The 17,580-nt window shown below is 43.9% G+C and overlaps 1 protein-coding gene across 5 annotated transcripts in view; it reads right to left on the bottom strand.

Annotated features, from left to right (window-relative positions):
- Positions 1 to 17,580, bottom strand: part of SSBP3 (single stranded DNA binding protein 3) — a 315,215-nt gene that overhangs the window by 34,652 nt on the left and 262,983 nt on the right. For all 5 annotated transcript variants that reach the window (XM_078670343.1, XM_078670332.1, XM_078670351.1 and 2 more), the window contains 5 exons: positions 16,818 to 16,906; positions 16,597 to 16,645; positions 14,881 to 14,916; positions 13,753 to 13,807; positions 7,428 to 7,498 (listed from right to left, as the gene is read on the bottom strand). In XM_078670343.1, coding sequence (XP_078526469.1) covers positions 7,428 to 7,498; positions 13,753 to 13,807; positions 14,881 to 14,916; positions 16,597 to 16,645; positions 16,818 to 16,906 — 300 coding nt within the window. The remainder of the gene's footprint in view (positions 1 to 7,427; positions 7,499 to 13,752; positions 13,808 to 14,880; positions 14,917 to 16,596; positions 16,646 to 16,817; positions 16,907 to 17,580) is intronic.

Here is a 17,580-nt window from a genome sequence, read left to right as displayed (position 1 = left end):
GCAATGCAATGGGACTCGCATTTACGAGAGTTTGAGCTATTGGCACTGTAAATGACAATGCCTTTTATTTATGTGTTGTTTTTAAAACAGATAAATAAAAGGCTTTGTCATTAACAAAGCCAATAGCTTAAAATCTCGCAAATGTGAGACCTATTGCATTGCAAATGTGTTCAGCGCCCGTGCTATAAATTTATTTGAAAGTATTATTCGAGAGCGTGTCCTGCCAACAACAGCAGGCAGGACAAAGCTATTGAAGAAAATAGTGCTCGGAGGCCGTAATTAAAGCCTACTGAGTAACAACACATGTAATACGGGGTGTCTCCATGGGAGGTTACAAAATGAGACAAGGCCGGACTAAGGAGGGGCTACTAAGCCTTTCGACCAACGAACAGCCACAGTTTACAGAGGACAATGACACAAGCCAATGGAAAATGTGAACTCTGCACTGGGCTGAACCAAGACATGTCTGACAAAGCCTCCAACAATTGCTGAAAGAGACTAATCGAACAAGTCCTGTAGCTGAAACAGGCAGACCCAAAGCCTACTTTATGTTTGGACGTCTGCCAGGTCTTCTAGGAGGCAAACGCCAGGATATCTTCGAGGTCACAGTTAAGCTAAAAAATATTTCAATTCAAAGAGAACCAAACTGTAAATTAAAGTAAGCCTGCAGCTAACCTATTTGCACATGCTGATGACCCCCTTGCTTTAATAAACAGTGACAGTCTTTCAAGCACAATAGATCATTCAGTTTATTCACAATCCTATTGGAATTCAACTACAATTAATCTAGGCATAGCTCCGTTTGGTGCCTGAATGTCCAGATGTTGTTTGGTCTGGCTACCTAACCTTTCGTCTCCTTGAAAAGACATATTCAAAATAGATTTTAGCCAACCAACAACCGACATTAAAAAGAACACCCTACACCAAAGTGGGGGCAGGAGGGATCCTGATAACCTGCAGCAAGCTCCTTCTCTATATACAATTCACTTCTTTCACCATGAACAATTACGAAATGGCAATTCTGAAGGGGCCAGGTTACATCTAAGTTTATGGCCACCTCAGAATTCAAAAAGAACGAGCACAGAACGAAACAGCATTCCACATCACAACTGTAAGCTACTATTCCGAGATGTAAGGGAATATTGGTCTATGTCCTGTGAGCCTTTTATTAGGGGCTTGGAGTTCAGGTAAGAATAGAAGATGCTCGTAGTGATTTAACAGACAGGCTGGATAGGCCATAGGCTGGATTAACAAAAAAGTAAATTTAAGTGTTATATGTATGCAGCTAGGATATTCCTAAAGATACTCACTTTTGGAGATTAAGTTCCTCTGCCTTCATATGCATAATTATGCATGCAAAAGCTTAGTCCAATTGTGGGTTAGGTCAAGGTGCCACTTCACTTACTTTTCTCCTAAATTTGCTTTGGAGACAAAATACAAGTTGGTGCTGCCTCATCCGCATACCTCCTCCCTCAATGCTATGAAGGCAGATTAATGTGCATGTGACCTCTCCTTGAGCAGGCTCATCAGCGTTCTGACGTCCACATCCACACACTCTACTTGGAAGCCAAGAGATGAAGTGAATGTGCAGGGACATATAAAACAGGGAGGGACTGGAGGGAGCAATTGATGCCTTCTCGCAGTGGTGTAAACCGAGAGGTAAAAGAAAAAACCCTAGAAGCAAACAAAACAGAGAGTGGTATGCAAGGCAAGTTACACTACAGTGGTTACAGTGACTGTAGCCAGTGCCAACTTGATACTCTCAACTTGACATTCCATAGACCTATTTAGTAAAATAGCTTCAATTTGTTAATGCTTTTCAAGCTGATTTGACTTTATAGCTACCAGAGGCATCATTGATCAATGAATGCATAGACTTAAACGGTCTTTGTACAGGGAAACTTACACATTGAATACGTTTACACTTTTTCAGTATTCATAAAACCGCAATTTCATAGCAACTGTCAGGGAGGAGTACTCCGCACATAAAAAGGTGGACAGGCCTATCTTTTTATGTGCGAAGTTCTCTGTAGTCGTAAAGTTACTATTAAATTGCAGTCACCTACCCAGTCGGTCTTTAGGCAGACTTCTTTTCGTCTCTCCTTATTGTCTCTTCCATAGCTCCTATCCTCTCTCCCCTGAATCTCTCCCCTTGCCTGCTACTCTGCCTACCCCCCTGTCCTTTGTGCCCTTTGACTAAGCACTCCTTCTCCCCTTGTTGGGGAAAGATCCAATATTTATACTCTGGAGTCTCAGCGAACCCGCTGAGTGAGTCCACTGTGCCTAGGGAGCCACTCACACTTGAGGTATGGTATGGCACCCCTTGCCAAAGCACTCCCTCTCCCCTTTTTGGGGAAGGATCCAGTATGTAGGCCTTGGAGTCTCAGAGACCCCTCTGAGAGAGTCCACTGCGTAAAGGGTGCCTCTCACAATAGAGATAGGGAAGGGATACCACTTCCCCTGGGATCACAGCTTACTGGACTTTGGACGTTGCCTTGACTCGTCTACCGGTTTGTGTCCCCGTCACCCTTCCCCTCCTCTCCCTATGCTGTGTCTCTCACTCTCCCCTCCTCTTTCCCGCCTTCATTATCTGTCTACTTCCCCTACTCCAACCCCCCTCCCCTGAATCTCTCACCTTGCCTTCTTTTCCCCTTACGTATTTGTGCTTATTGTTTATCTCGACCTTACAAGTAACTATGTTGCCATGCTCTAAGAACTGTGTAACCTTTGTAACGATGTAACCTGTAACTATGATCCGATGCTCATGTAAAGCGCTCTGATACCTCCGGGTCTAGCCAGCGCTATATAAAACTTTTAAAATAAAAAAATTTTTGTTTTATCAAAAGATCTCTTTGACGGCTGTACTGTGAAAACCCAGACCTAAAAAGCAGATCAGGACAAAATAGACTTTAGTACCGGAAAATGAAAAAACAACCAGAAAACAGGTTTACGCTTGCAGCACCGAACAACAAGCATTAAAAATGCAATAGGTCTCGCCTTTGATTAAGTTAAAGCCATTTGCTTTGCTATACAATACCATTAGCAAAGCAAATAGCTTTAACTTAAAGGCAAGACCTATTACATTTTCAATGCTTGTTCTTCTAGCAGTCCGGGAGACTAAGGTATATTGTTGCTCTCTCACTTATGTACTGCTTCCACCTTTGAATTCACCCTCCCACTATCTGAGTTGCTCCTCACGCCAGAAGTTTTTAACCCTCGCTCTTCCTTGCCTGCCCAAACACCTACTACTCACATTGATCAGCAGCATTTACATCCTCTTCCCACCCAATCCACCATTGCTCCTCCAACCCCTCTAATTTGTTTTCTTTTTTTCTTTTTTGGGCGGTATGAAAGCTGCAATTTGCTGCCAGGCCACAGCTTTCTGCACACATTGTATTAATTTGTATTCAGCACTCTTAGATAGGCGTCCATCTGCCATCTTGGAAAGGTAAATAAATACATGACAGTAGTGTCATGTTGTTCACAATTTTAAAACTTTTGTGCACAATGAGCCTGTGCCAAAAGGACAACTCACATGAGTATATTCTGCTGAGTGTGGTGCACCCATTGGAAATATACGTCATGTGTAGATTTCAAATAATAAAATGTATAGATTTTTTTAATGCTTTGACAATCGGTCCACAGGAATCTATGTGATGGCAAAATATGCCATTAAAAATTGCCCTGAGCAGTCTTAAAATTAACGAAGTGCATCATCATTTTGGAAAACATACATGTGACATTTCCAGCTCATTGTCAAGTGTGCGTTTGCATGTACAAGCACAGACATTAGGAGACAGCATACAACAGACTGGGCTGAACAGCAATCTCCAGATTTTAAGACTATGATACAGTATGCACACAATACCGCTAGTGCCTTCCTCAGTACGTAATGTACTGAATTCTGGAAGAACAACCAGGGCCTTTATGTTCCAACAGGTGGATGGTAGGCATTAAAAACATGGCCTTGAGCAAAAAGACCCATCCACAATAGACCTGGCAGTCAAAAGGGACTCTGAAGTTCTGAATATTAAACTAACCCAGCACCTCGGCACAATGTCTACAGCCACTGAGAAAACTCGGATATGTATAAAAAGGCCTGAGGGCCTGCCAGAGGGTTTGCAGCTGCCTTTTAAAGCTGCTCTGCAGTATTACGTTCCTGTTCTTTCTCTTTTCCATCAAGGCGGTTTCTTTTTTTCCCAATTTTTTGTTTCCTGATGTGTAATGTTTGATGGTATTTCCTTTTCACTATCTAATGGCTTCAGGATGTTATAGGTGAGTCACAACAAAGTTGCATTTCTTTCCCCTGGGAATGTTACAGAGGAGAGAGGTGCTGCTGCTACAGAGTGTGAGGTGAGGGGGGTGGAGGGGGGTGGGGGGGTTGAGGGAGCAGTGGGCTTTGGGGGGATGAAAGTACCGTTAAACGGAAGGGTAGGCGAGATGCGTCCTGCAGCCTGCAGGTGGTTTGTGGCTGGGCCGCTAGTATTAAGGACACGCAGACAGCAACCTAGTTTATTTGGGTTTGTGAGAATGCTAATGTGGTGATACGGGCAAAAGGTAAGGTGTCACTACGAACGTAGGCTGAAACTGAAAACAAAACGTGAAGGCAAGGAACGACATACAGACGGTAGCAAACATAACCAGAAGAAGTAACTCGATGACACGCTTACTGTGTTTAATGTACAATTAAAGTACTCAAGTACACCACAATGCGTATGTACTTGTACAAAAAAAAGAAAATGAGTTTATAGCACTGCAGATACTGGCAGAAGTATAAATGAAAATGAGGGCTTCATTAAGCTAGGCAACAACGTGTCCCGCGCCCGGTTAGGAGTCAAATCAGGGAATCGGATGGGGCAGGCAAGGTTGCGGTGTGGGGGGGGGGGGGGGGGGGGGGGGGGGGGGCACAGCAGGGATTCGGGACCATTTGTTGGCGAAGGATAGGTGCGAGGCTTTGGCCGCCAACATGCAGCGACACACGGGATATACGATGGGGCAAGGATGAGAATGTTGCAGGGAGGTGAAGTGCCCATGGATGGCAACAGGGGGTAGTAATGTGGATATGGGGTAGGGGTGGGTAATGTTCGTTGCTCATAGCGGCGGGGGGCTGGGAGAGGCTTTGGGGTAGGGGTGGTGCTCGTGGGGGAGGCTCGGGATGCTAAAAGCTTGGTGTAGGTTTGCGAGTGGTCGGTGGGGTCCACTGGACCACAGGGGTCAGTGGAGGAGACTAAAGGGGGTGCGATGTGGCCCTATGGGCAGGGCGGCTGACTGGAGGTTGGCTTGACATGTGGTGATCCTGGGCAAATGGGTCAATGTCCTCAGGCTACCACGGGGAGGTCTTTGGCCTGGGGGTTATGTACTGAGTATCGGAGTGAGGAGCGGCGAGATGGCATGCAGGAGGCCCATTTTGCGAGTTATTTATGTTGTAGATGGGCGCAAGACAATAGCAGGGGATGGCAGGGTAGAAGGGGAGGCGAAGGGGCCAGAGGCGTGGACCTGCCTGTTTGGAGCAGATGAGTGGAGTTAGAATATCTGAGTGGCTCAGCATCCTGTGCGGTTCATGTGTCTCAGAGTGGCGCAGGGAAGGTGTTGGTTCGGTGGTAAAGCAGCATGGGCGGCACCAGACACTTCAGGTTGGGGGCAGTTGGGAGGAGATTGAGCGAGGGAATGGGGGTTGGGGGGGGGGGAGCATGGGGGCCCTCATTTCGCCAGCTTAAAACAGGACAGTTAGTGGTCTAATTACAAGGCTGCCAGGAGAAAGTTTTTTGCAACATGAGAACAATAGAGTCTGGCCGGTTAGGATCCAATGGGCGTTCCCCCCACATCTTGAAGGGGGGGGAGGGCAGGAGAGTTGCGGCGCCAGGCACCATAAGGCTCAGCAACACATGGGAGGCGTCATGGGGGGGGGGGAAGACGAGTGAGTGGCACTAGCCCGGGAATGTGAAGGAAACAGTGGGTGGCGCACACAAGGGTGCAGACAATCTCCCGCCGGTACCCGGATTTAGACTTCACTGTCCTGGGAGTACTATTACAAGGAGACCGGCAGTTAGGGGAGGCTCCACAATACCATTGAGGTGCCTCATGGCAGGCACAGTGATGTGTGTGTGTGTGTGTGTGTGTGTGTGTGTGTGGGGGGGGGGTTGTTCAGGAGAATAAATATATCTGATAAGGAGACGAGGTTCAGTAAACAGATGACCAGCGCTGATACAGAAGGCCAGAACCAATAATCGGTGAAAGGCTACCTCATGTTGTTAAAAATACATAAACAGAGTATTATGACTGAACAGATTTTACAATTATGCCACCGAACCCATGTTTGTGAAAAAAGCTTTTAGAAATGTGCATGATGCAGATACTTGCTTTGTCCCTGTAAAACGAAAATGTACCTTCCACTGCACTTCACAAAGAAACAAGCACGGTGCAGCCCCGAAAGTGAAAGAGGATCTCTTGTCTTTATGGGGCCATGTATTTAAACACATGGCCCCATAAAGGTAAGAAACCTTTCACGGCAGAAGGAAGGCAGACGAGCCCGTCCTAGTGGGCCGTCTGTAACAGAGAAATGCCCATGTCACAAAAAGCTCTTTCCCAATTGCTGGCCACCGTTTAGCATAAACTGTGACGCTGGCCAATGGGAAAGAGGGGTGGGGCTTAAAGCCTTTTACTGAAAGCCCTCTAAATTCTTAAATCTCACCAGTGAGACTACGCATGTTCGCAGCCCATGCCAGCCGAGACCTAAAAACGAAGGAACACATGAGGGCGTGTTCTGGACAGGTTTCGAAAATGGGATTCAAAGCTAATGTTGTTAGAGCTGTATTCTAAGCTTCCACTAGTTTAAACGGTTTCTTGACCTACCACTACACAATACAAGGACAAAACAAGTTGAGTAATAAAAGCTGAAGCATGAAAAGGTTAAAAAAGTGCATTATACAGACTACTTTTTGTATTAAGAAACAGACAGTTTACCGTACAACAGTAAAGTCCAGAACTTCACAATGGTTAGTTAATGGGTTTGCTTTCACATCAAGGACTTTTGTTTGAATGGAGCCCTGCTGAATACAAGGAGTGCCCAAACCCATTCTGCACCCATGCCCCCACTCACTTCTTTGGGCAAAGACTAATATTTAAAAGCTAAGAGAAGAATCACATGAGTAAAGTTAATTAGCATATATAGGTGATTTTGCATTCATGACACTTCCATCAAGTGGGTCATACCGGAACAAAAAAATGCACAGTCCTGGAGAATCCTAAAAATAAGAAAGAGCTTCCAAAAACATCTCCCAGAATTCACTGAATATTAGCTGCCTGTTTTTTCCTTCTTGCTAACAAATGGCAGAAATCAATTAAACATGTCTCATCTTAACCAGCTGATAAGCTAATTATGATTTGTTACGGTATCAGACACGCAAGTTATGAGAACACAGACTCACGTTCGATCGACTGCCTCCAGGCGGTACAGGATTAATCATTGTGTAGATGTTGTCACTTGAATTTGTTGAATCTGTAAAACAGGGAAACACATTAAGTCAGGGTGATTAATTGGTTCCTTAATTAAAACAACTTGCTGCACTTGAACTCCTCCTTCGGCATTTTAGCACCTTACATTTTCTCTAAGTACCACCATTTTCTGGGTAATTTGTCTTTAATGAAGATTCACAAAGGGTATAATTGCAAATATTAAAGTGTAAAAAAGTACATAGTTGCTGAACCGAGGATTAACATTTATTATAACACAAGAGTCACACAACAGGAGCTAAGCATATGCAAAGGCTATTGTATGGTGCTAAACACCAATCCCCATGACTATTTACAGGGCAGAAGGGTATGAGATGGGGCTATAAGAATCAGCTTTGCTTTAATTTATTTATTTATTTGAAGAGTTTTATATAGCGCTGGCTAGACCCGGAGGTATCCGAGCGCTTTAACATGAGGACAAGTGAGTTACAAGTTACAAATGACATTAGTTACAGGGTTACACAATACAAAGACATATAAAAAAAACAATATTACACGCAATAAAGTTAGCTTGGCAACGCAGAAAACGAACAATAAGAAGGTGAATTATGAACCACCATTATAATATTCAAAATATATAGAGGAGCGCGAAAAAAATGAATGTGTCCAGCTGTAACGCAACTGGTGCTCATTTAAAGTGCTCCGATACCGTCGGGTCTAGTTTGCGCTATATAAAAGTAAAAAATAATAATAATAATAATAATTAGTCTTGCAAAGGACTTTTCCATATCACATGAATAGTCAGTGTGACACCAGAGGGAAAGATATATCCGAACTCTCAAATTGAAACAAGTTCCCCCGAACCATCCTGAATCCTCGCTTCTAAGTATATTACAGGGAACAAACATTTACACTTGGCTGTATGACCCTACCATCTGCCCTGAGCTGGTGGCCTAGGTACTTGCACCCCAAGGGCCCAATCCTTCCCTACTTTCCCTCGATCCCCATTTGGGACTTGCCGTTAAGGCGCATTGACTCTGCCCCATGGACCTATGTTGCAATCACACCGGCGGGTGATTTCTACAACAAGGGCAAGTTCATGCCATTCCAAGAAATGGTTGAGACGCACGGACTGAATGCGTGTCAGTACTTCACATACTGGTCCATGCGACACGGAGTAGCAGGGAGGCCGAACCACCAATGTCACATGCCTTAAATACATTATTGACAGCCAACGACCTGCCATCACATTCTTCTACTCTGCCCTCAACACTGGCCCACCCGATTAAGAAACGAGGACACTCAACGGACCCCACTCCTGAATCCTGCCTACTGGGATTATGACCCCGGGTGAAGGGAGACAAGCACTTGCCCTTCATTCTGTTTAAGCGGAACAGAGCATGGCTTGGAAGTCTCCTGCTCCTCGGGAGATTCGGGGACGGCTTCGCGTGCTGCTGTTGTGGATCAGAGCGGAGGCACACACTCAGACTACTTCATATGAAGGGAGATTCCCGCACTGGGGGTGAAGGCTAGGAGACGTATTTGATTGCAGTTGAAGCCGAAACCGATGAACCACCACCATGAACACACTGCGCAACGCACACACTCACCCATGACACACCGACTTGCGACACCATGATTCCACTCTACACAACAATGCTCCTTAACCATCGTGCCACCCCACACATTCCCTGCAATGGCCCCCTCTATGTAAGGCTGCCCGACCTTGCAGTCGTCCTCCACCGACCCACTCTCTGCCTGTGGCACGCTCAGCGACTACCGAACCCGCATATTTAACAACACCAAGTCGTGGTGCACACTCTTGCTGGCATGTTGTACTGGTCACCGCCGTAAATGTGAAGTGAGTGTGAGCTAACTCACCATTTTATAACCTGCATCTCATGGACCTCAGAGCTCTCAAATTGTTGAACTATTCTTCTTCTCGGCTTCTCCCCCCCCCCCTTCCCCTATCTTTTCACACAGTAGGCCACACAGTACATCCTGTATAATTTACTACGAACTGTACAATGTACTTGATATATCAATGCTGAACATGTACCTTGATGCTTTAATGTGCATGTATGTTTTATGCTGAGAGCTACACTGACATTTGTTGCAATCTGTGTGTTAATACAAATATTTTTTTTAACTTGAAACTAGTTTTATGTCTTTAGATAGACAGAATTCCTAATGAAATAAGAACGTACACCTAAAACCAAATTGAAATAAACAATGCAACAAAAAACTAACTGACGTGAAAATGGAATGTTCTTTTCCAATTGTACCCCCTTTCACAAGCCTCACGGTTTCTCATTAGGTCGAGCCTACCAGACAAAAGACCTACTGTCAGTGAGCTTAAAATCCACCCATTGATTACGCAATGGTTGGCTTTATCAATACTCATTTCCCTGCATCTTATTCAACGGCTTGCAATGTCCATCTTGTGTTTGTCCCTCGTCTGGAGCATAGCTTCATAGTATCCTTCCACTGTTCACTTTCAGGGAGCTACAATTTTTCTTTTTGCTTGAGCATTCCATAAGAGTGCTTGTGTTTTCCCGCTGTCTCCCTTGTGTGCTTTTCCCACCTATTCCATGTTGCTCATTTTTACCCATGTGCTTCTCTTCCAGTTCATGCTCAGTGTTGCTCTCGCTTGAGTGCTTCTCCCTTTGCCTCAGTTCTCTCCATTGAGTGAATCTCCCTGACCTAGTTGCTCCCTTCCTCATGTGCCTCCCCCAACCTGCTATCCTGCTATTCTTACCCACTCCTCTGTTGCAGCCTCCCTTCCCAAATCAAATCCATATTTGTTTATTTGAAGGAAAGACAGCTAAAAAGATGCAGCCATGTCATTGTGCCATTTTTCTTTATGTTTCTCCTGTAGAGCATTTGCAATGCCAATGATGTACATCATGAACAAATGGAGCTGGCAGAGTCAATATGTATCAAAGGTGTGATCGATTTGCTCAGCCAAAGATAGTCTTTACATTCTTAAAGTGGTTTAAAAAATAAAACAGCCTTTCATATATCAACTACACATGCATCAAACCAATGGACAAAGAAGCCTACAAAGCACCCTGAAAAAGAACCATACCTATTGTGGAACACCAAGCTCCGAAAAATACCTCAGTCTGAACAGTCCCCATTGCCCCAGAGACTACCAAATAACTCCTCCCCCTGGATCATGTAGCCCACCGATTTCTTTTCTACCCACCAACCTCGGCAAGTGCCTATGTGTTGTGAGCCTTGAGATGGATACGGCACTCTCTATATCGAAAACTATTAAATAAATAGAGCTGAAAGGGCAGCCTTAACCTCTTCTGTGCTCATGATGGACCGGTTCCGTCATAAGCGACGGTGGGCGTGTGCTCATGAAGGAACCATTCAGTCATGGCTCCCACCCATGGGGGAAGCACTGGTGCTCCCCCTCCCCCCAAGGGCACCTCATCTACCCCCCTAAACAGGGATGGCAGTGGAAGAGTTTCCGCTGCCACCCCAACCCTCTGCAATGCCATGTCATTGTGCATGGCGCGCACGGACGTCATCAGGAGCCCGGTAACTGCTGGAAGCCATTTGCTTCCAGGTGTCTGGAGAGGAAGGTAGGGTTTTCCTGCCAGGGGAAGGGGGGGTTGTTTTATTGTGCATAGAGGCATCGGAGGAGAGGTAAGAGATTTTCCTCTCCCCGGAAGTCTCTATGCAGGGCATTGCTGCTGCATGATTGCGTATGGGGCCTCGATCATGCAGCAGGAATGCCCCCACTAAGCACCAGGGATTTTTGGGGGGGAAGTGAAGTGACCCCTTGGGCAAGGGTCGCTTCCAAAAGGGTGATGTTATTTTCACTATTTTCGGCCCCACCCTGGGGACAAAAACGGCCTATTCTTTGGCCTTTGTCACCAGTAGAGGCAGAAAACCTCACCCAGGGATGTTTAGTAGTGCATGGGGGCAATCCCTTGGGCAAGGATCACCCCCCTTAATAGTTTTTTTTTTTTTATAAGACTTGGAGCCGTTTTTCGACACCCCTCCCTCCCCCCATCGGCAGATCTGCCCCTTTTAAAGGCCCATCTACCTCTGGGGAGTAGCGGGCGGGAAGGGGGGGCAGGATACCCACTAGAACCAGGGATTTAATATTTTTGTAAATGGAAGTGACCCCTTGGGCAAGGGTTGTTTCCAAATGTGAGCATTTTATATCGGCTGATTGAGTCCCATCTGCCCCCGGGGGGTGATGGGGTTGCAGAAAACACCACTAGCACCAGGGATTTATAATGTTTGTGTATGTTAATGCATGTGTCGGTTTTCAATCCCCAACCCCAACCCCACCCCCAACCCCCGGGGGGGCGCAGACTGCCCCTATTTGAAGGCCCATCCGCCCGGTGGGGGTTAGAAAACCCATTAGCACCAAGGATATGTATATATTTATGTGTGGTTGTGGTCCCTTGGGTAAGGGCTGCCCCAATGAGATGAGGCATCAGTTATTAATTACTTTTGGCAGTTGTTCGGTCCTCCTTGGTGGCAGATTGGCCAATTGGGTAGTAACATAGATTGTTATAATGTCAATTGTTTTATTTATTGTCAATTGCAAGTGTAATATTTTATTTCTCCTTTTTATTCTAGCTCAAGGTTTTTGCCCTTTTGATTGATGTTCCACTTTGCGGTTTCGTCATTGGTGGTTCTGCAGGTTGTATAGTTGCATGTGTTTGGTAAGAAAACGTTTTTTGTACTATTTACTATAAATAAGTTTAATTTCCATGTGTGAATGTGTTTTTGTAAATGGTGTGAAAACAGCAGTATGTTTAGCTTCTGTTTTTTAGAGTGTTAAAATCTTTTTTGCATTTGTACTCAAGGGGGGGGGGGGGGTAGATCAGGGAGGTACGACTTGTGTGGATCCCCCAACATTTTCCTTCCCAGAATCCCCTGCAAACCTCAAATTTAGCTGAAAAGTATTGATTTTCACACAGTTCTGTCTGGAAAACTTTCGGGAACACCGGGCTGACACACATTTCCTAACTCCAGGTCTCCCGATAAAAATGGTTCCTCACTTGTGTGGGTGAGCCAAGCACCCACGGCAGGAAAGGGCCCAAAACATATTGAGGAGACTTCAAAATGATCTATCAGAAAATGACCTGGTTTTACAAGGGAGGCATCTGCGTTTTTAGTCCTGGGCTCAGCGGCAATCTAGGGAAACCTATCTAACCCAGACATTTCTGAAAGTTAACAACGAAGGGGTTAATAACTGTAGGACTTGTACTTTACAAACACTCTGCTCGTTTCAAAAGCTTACGAGGAGATAGTCAAATAACCGATGTAGTAAGTTGCTTGCCAATTGAGTAAACATATATTTAAGTGTTAAATGGTTAACATAATATATGTTTATTATCCTTGTGGAAGCTAATTCCATATAAGTTAAAGAATATGAAATGGAAGAAAGTCGAGCAGCTAACAATCAGGAAAAAACACTACCTGAAATGAATCAGTGTGCCGCATTGCTACTTGAACTTCTTTTCCTGCCTCACATCAAAACACCCTAAACTATTAAATGCTTTGCTTTAAGGTGACACTAAAAATTCAATGGAGTCTCTCTCTCTTTGTAATTCATGAACGATGACCCGTAAATGTTTACTATAATCGGCTATAAAACACGGAAGATTCTACATTAATCTTATATTGTTTCAATTTGTCTGTGTGTTATTCAGCCCTACATAAAACAAAGCTAGAGAGTGTCTATCCCCACCTGTAACATGTTACCTAGAACGAGTGTCTCTCCTAAATCCATGTCACTGCAGACACTGTTTCCAGTCGTGGGCTTTTTACCTGCTAATCATGTGCGTTAGTCTAGTTGATTCAATGGATTGAAACCAAGACTACAAAATTCAGAATGCTTTAGGTTGTCACAGAGAAATCTGTAGAGTAGAGTCAGTGTACTTAATGATATGGAATGAAGTGGCCAGGCTACCTATGATACATTCTAAAATAAGCTGAACACTCCGAAAGCTTAACAACGTTTAATATCAGCTTACGAGATGCACAAGTATATAGGTGCATCAATAAAGAGTGCTGCACTGTAGACAAGATGGGAGGAGATTTCCACCATACAATCAAATGAGCTTCTCGACTCCAAACAAATTTTACTTAGTCAGGCTTCCTATACATTTGACAGACCACAAACTAAACATGCTTGACCACCTTAAACCAGGAGATATGCTGCACCCTGGGATACTTAAACAGTCACTTAGCTTACATCCAAAATAAAATAATGCAGTTTCTAAGTAATGGGTTAGGATGCTGACCAAAGGTGCACATTTCTCTTACCTGCAGGGCTGGGCATGATTGGCGTTCCTGGTGGACCTCCACCACCCGGTGGACCCTAAAGACAAAATTAGACAAACAATGAACCTACTGTGTGAACATATTGGAATAGGGCAGCCAGATACTGCTGCTGTCAGCAAAAATATCCAGCTTGCTTTGCTATCGAGCAGAGCATCAATGTCTAGGTACAGTAAAACAGAAAACGTTCACTCCCCTTCCTTCCCCAGGAACTTTCACATTTAAAAGCTATGAAGAAGAACATTATAACAAAGAAGCATTACCAAGGCATTAATGGATTTAACAAGGGATGGACATCCATTTTAATTCTACATGCGGACATCATTCAAGGCACCACACAAACACACTACTGACTTGGTGGAACCTTGTTTTCTTGCATTTTTCTCTTCCAAGTAGTTTAACTTCGAAAAGCATCACTTCAATTTTTTCCTGTCGCCGCTTTCTTTCCTTCCTAAAGGTACAATTGCTCTGAGGTCCCTTCAACAACCTTTTTTCCCCTTCAGTTGCAGTTACCGGTTTTGCTTTTTTTCGTCCCCTCCTGCTTTCTGCTCTCTTCCACTTTTGCGTTTTCTGGATAGGCTAGTCGTACCATTCTTTTAGGGCTGTGTGTTTCTCGGGTGTCTACCTAGACTGCTCTGTCTTTCGTACTGCGGTGTTATCCTTCTTTTTTTGTTATCTATGGGAGGAGAGCACCTCGCATATCTCACCTTTATTCTTTCTACCATCTTTTTCAATACATATTCGCAAATGTGTTTTTCCTTTCTTTTCTGTCTTTGTTTGGGAGTTTATTTCCAGACCTATATTTCTGTGCTACTAGCCTTGCTCATTTCCCTAGTGTTCGCGCCTGTCCCCTCACCTCTTCCCACTATATCATTTTGTTTAGCAGTTCTGCATTTCAAATTAACAAGTGTTCTTTGCGCATTAAAACTATTCAAGGTAACACTTTGTGAGGTATTGATGACATACTGCTGAAAAGATATACGAATATTCCACCACTTGGCAAGTAAAGAATACATGAGAGACATGTTCTTATATAAAACAGGATGACAGAACAGGAAGCCACGTCATTAAACTACATAAATCAGAGTTTACTGTATGCTTTCAACGACTTACCACGTATGTACCAGGCGACGAAGACGAGTATGAAATCTAAAGAGAAAGGGGATTTAAAAAAAGAAAAAAACTTACAAGCCCAGTCACTCTAGTCTCGACCCTTGTTCAGCATATCAATTCCCATGTATCACATTACAGGCCAATATGAAGAACCTCAGGCTACCATAAACCTCCTTATAGAATGAAGGCGATGAAAATAAATCCAGTCCATTACACGTAAGCACCGGCATGTGTCTGCACTGGTCAACCACTCTAGAGAGATGCCACTGTAGACTGTAATTGAAAATTTAAGATTTCAACTCTCATTCTCACTGTAGACACCATGGGGTTGCAGCCCTTCACCATGTCAATTACTAAGAACTAAACTCTGGGGTAGTCTATGGATAAAGGGACATCACAAGGTCATCTAGATTCTAGCAGGAGTTCATAGTAGGTTTTGTAATCTTGGCTGTACAGTAGGTCTTACACTCCCACCTCTAAAACCTACCCCCTGTGCCACAGCACATTTCTGTGCCTACCATGGATTGATGGGTTTGGTTAATTATGCGGGTCTCTATGTAAGCACGGACAGGGGATTGTTTAGTTAGTGGTGAGTCACTGATACAGACACGACTAGAAGCTGTACTGAAGCAAGAATACCACTATAGACCATTTACATCTTCAAATTTAAAGATAGGTATCGCTGTTTACGCTAGAAAACCTATTCAGATCATAGACCACACCAAAAATGAGCAACACATACTACGTCCCTTCAGAATAAGCACTGCAACAAGTCAATTAAGTATCAGTACCACCACTTGCCTCTGATTATGAACGAGGTAAAGTAACAAGATTGTGGAGAACCATACCAAGATGATCGTTCAAGTGATGGAGGCGCAATCATATCTTTCACAATACCAAAGCGAAACTCCCCCATTGCATTGTCTCCACCTCAGCCATGAGAATGGGCACCTTAGAACAATCAAATACTGATGCCCGTGGACAGCCTTTCAGAAAAGCACATTTTACATGCAAACTGCAAACGGGGCAAAGCACAGTTTACTGGGTCAGACCCCTACTTTGTGTATCTCCAGTGACATCATATGCATTACAGGTGCATTAAAATGTTCGATATCAAAGAATAATGTGTGGTTCAGCGGGGTCTATAGAGGTCAGTGATAGGATTTTCGGTACTGTTGCATTTTACTGTCCGTTTCCTTGGGAGTAGGACCATAACAGATGCATTAAGTGGTAATTTTATTGTGTTATACTAGTGGCACAAGAGAAGGTGGCTAGACAGCCTTGCCTTAGAACTCAGTCTACTGTACAGAAATCTTTGTCCAAGGAATAAGAATGAGCTAACTTGTGATTTTGTCCCCCAAAACAATATGCTGTGACTTAGATAGACGTGGAAGAGCAACCATGTTCAGTTCCATCATAAGGGGCACAACCAGATGTCTGTACAGACCTGCCTGTACAAAACAGTGAAAGCTGAGAAGTGTGACTCCCTAATGTCTTTCAAAAGAACCGTTGGGTTCTATCGGGAAAAGGTATCTTTTCCTTTATGTGTTTAAAACTATCCCAAAAAAGAACAATGACAATTCTCCTTCCTCTCCCATACAATTAGTGCTCAATTTAGTTGTGCTGGAGTGTCCCATCTCTGTGTATCAGGGGTCAAAGCAGAAGCGGTACTGTGAGTGGACAACAAAAATACATGCACTATAACACTACACTTACTGAATTCGCACTGTTGGGGTTTGGCCACGGCCTACCAGCTCCTGGACCCCTAGTAGATGAAATCAAAACAAAGTTATCAAAACTGCATCGCTGGAAACCCAAGCAACAGGTGATGCTAAAACGCCCTACAATTCATTTCAATAGCACAGCAATTCAGTTTTTAGGTCACCACTTTGTCAAAATGCCAGTGAGTCAATCAGGGAAAACGTTCTGCGCCTTACATGTTGATTCCAGGCATGCCCGGCCCTAAAGAGTTGTGTGGAGGTCTCATGCCACCGCCATAGCTCTGCAACGATAACCAAGGATCGTTCTACCGCAGGAAGATGAAAATCACGGATCGGAGGGGGGAAAAACAAACACAAACCAGACAGGTTAGCTTTAACAAAATAAACATAAAACTTTTAAAGTCACTTACAAACAAGATCACTTACAGTTGCTAACACTTAAAATACCAGATAGAAAACAGACAGCAGCTCAGCTAGGGTAAAATGCTTCCAATAACATAGTGACCAGCAACCTCAGCGCCTTGAGAACCTCACGGGTGATTTGTCGCGCTATATAAATAACCATTATTGACTGAATAACAGGATTTGTAGAGGTAAAAGAGGAAAAGCTGCCTGATGCTTAATGCTCTCCAAATCTGTTTACCCACTGCTGTGTCATTCCTAAAAATTAAAAATAAATCATAATTTGGAGACAAGGAATTAAAAATGTTATCACACGAAGTCTGTAGTCAAAATCTATACAAAACAATGTATTCTTGTAAACAAATCATTTATGTCCTCTGTTGTCACATGCAAAAAAATTCCAATTATAAAAATGGAATTACGCCACTGCTAATGATCAAAGGTGATCTAGTCCCATGTCTCTGGGCGCTTCCCAATCCCATGCAAAGTTAATCAATTTGAAGAACTTCAAAGCTGTGCTGGCAAAATATTGCTAATATACAAGCATGTTATTCCTTCTGATTTTATATAATGTTGT

This window comes from Lissotriton helveticus, chromosome 1_2 (assembly GCF_964261635.1).
Source record: "Lissotriton helveticus chromosome 1_2, aLisHel1.1, whole genome shotgun sequence".
Lineage (NCBI taxonomy): Eukaryota > Metazoa > Chordata > Amphibia > Caudata > Salamandridae > Lissotriton > Lissotriton helveticus.
Note: the sequence above shows the minus strand (reverse complement) of the source record. Positions and strands in the feature narration are given on the sequence as shown.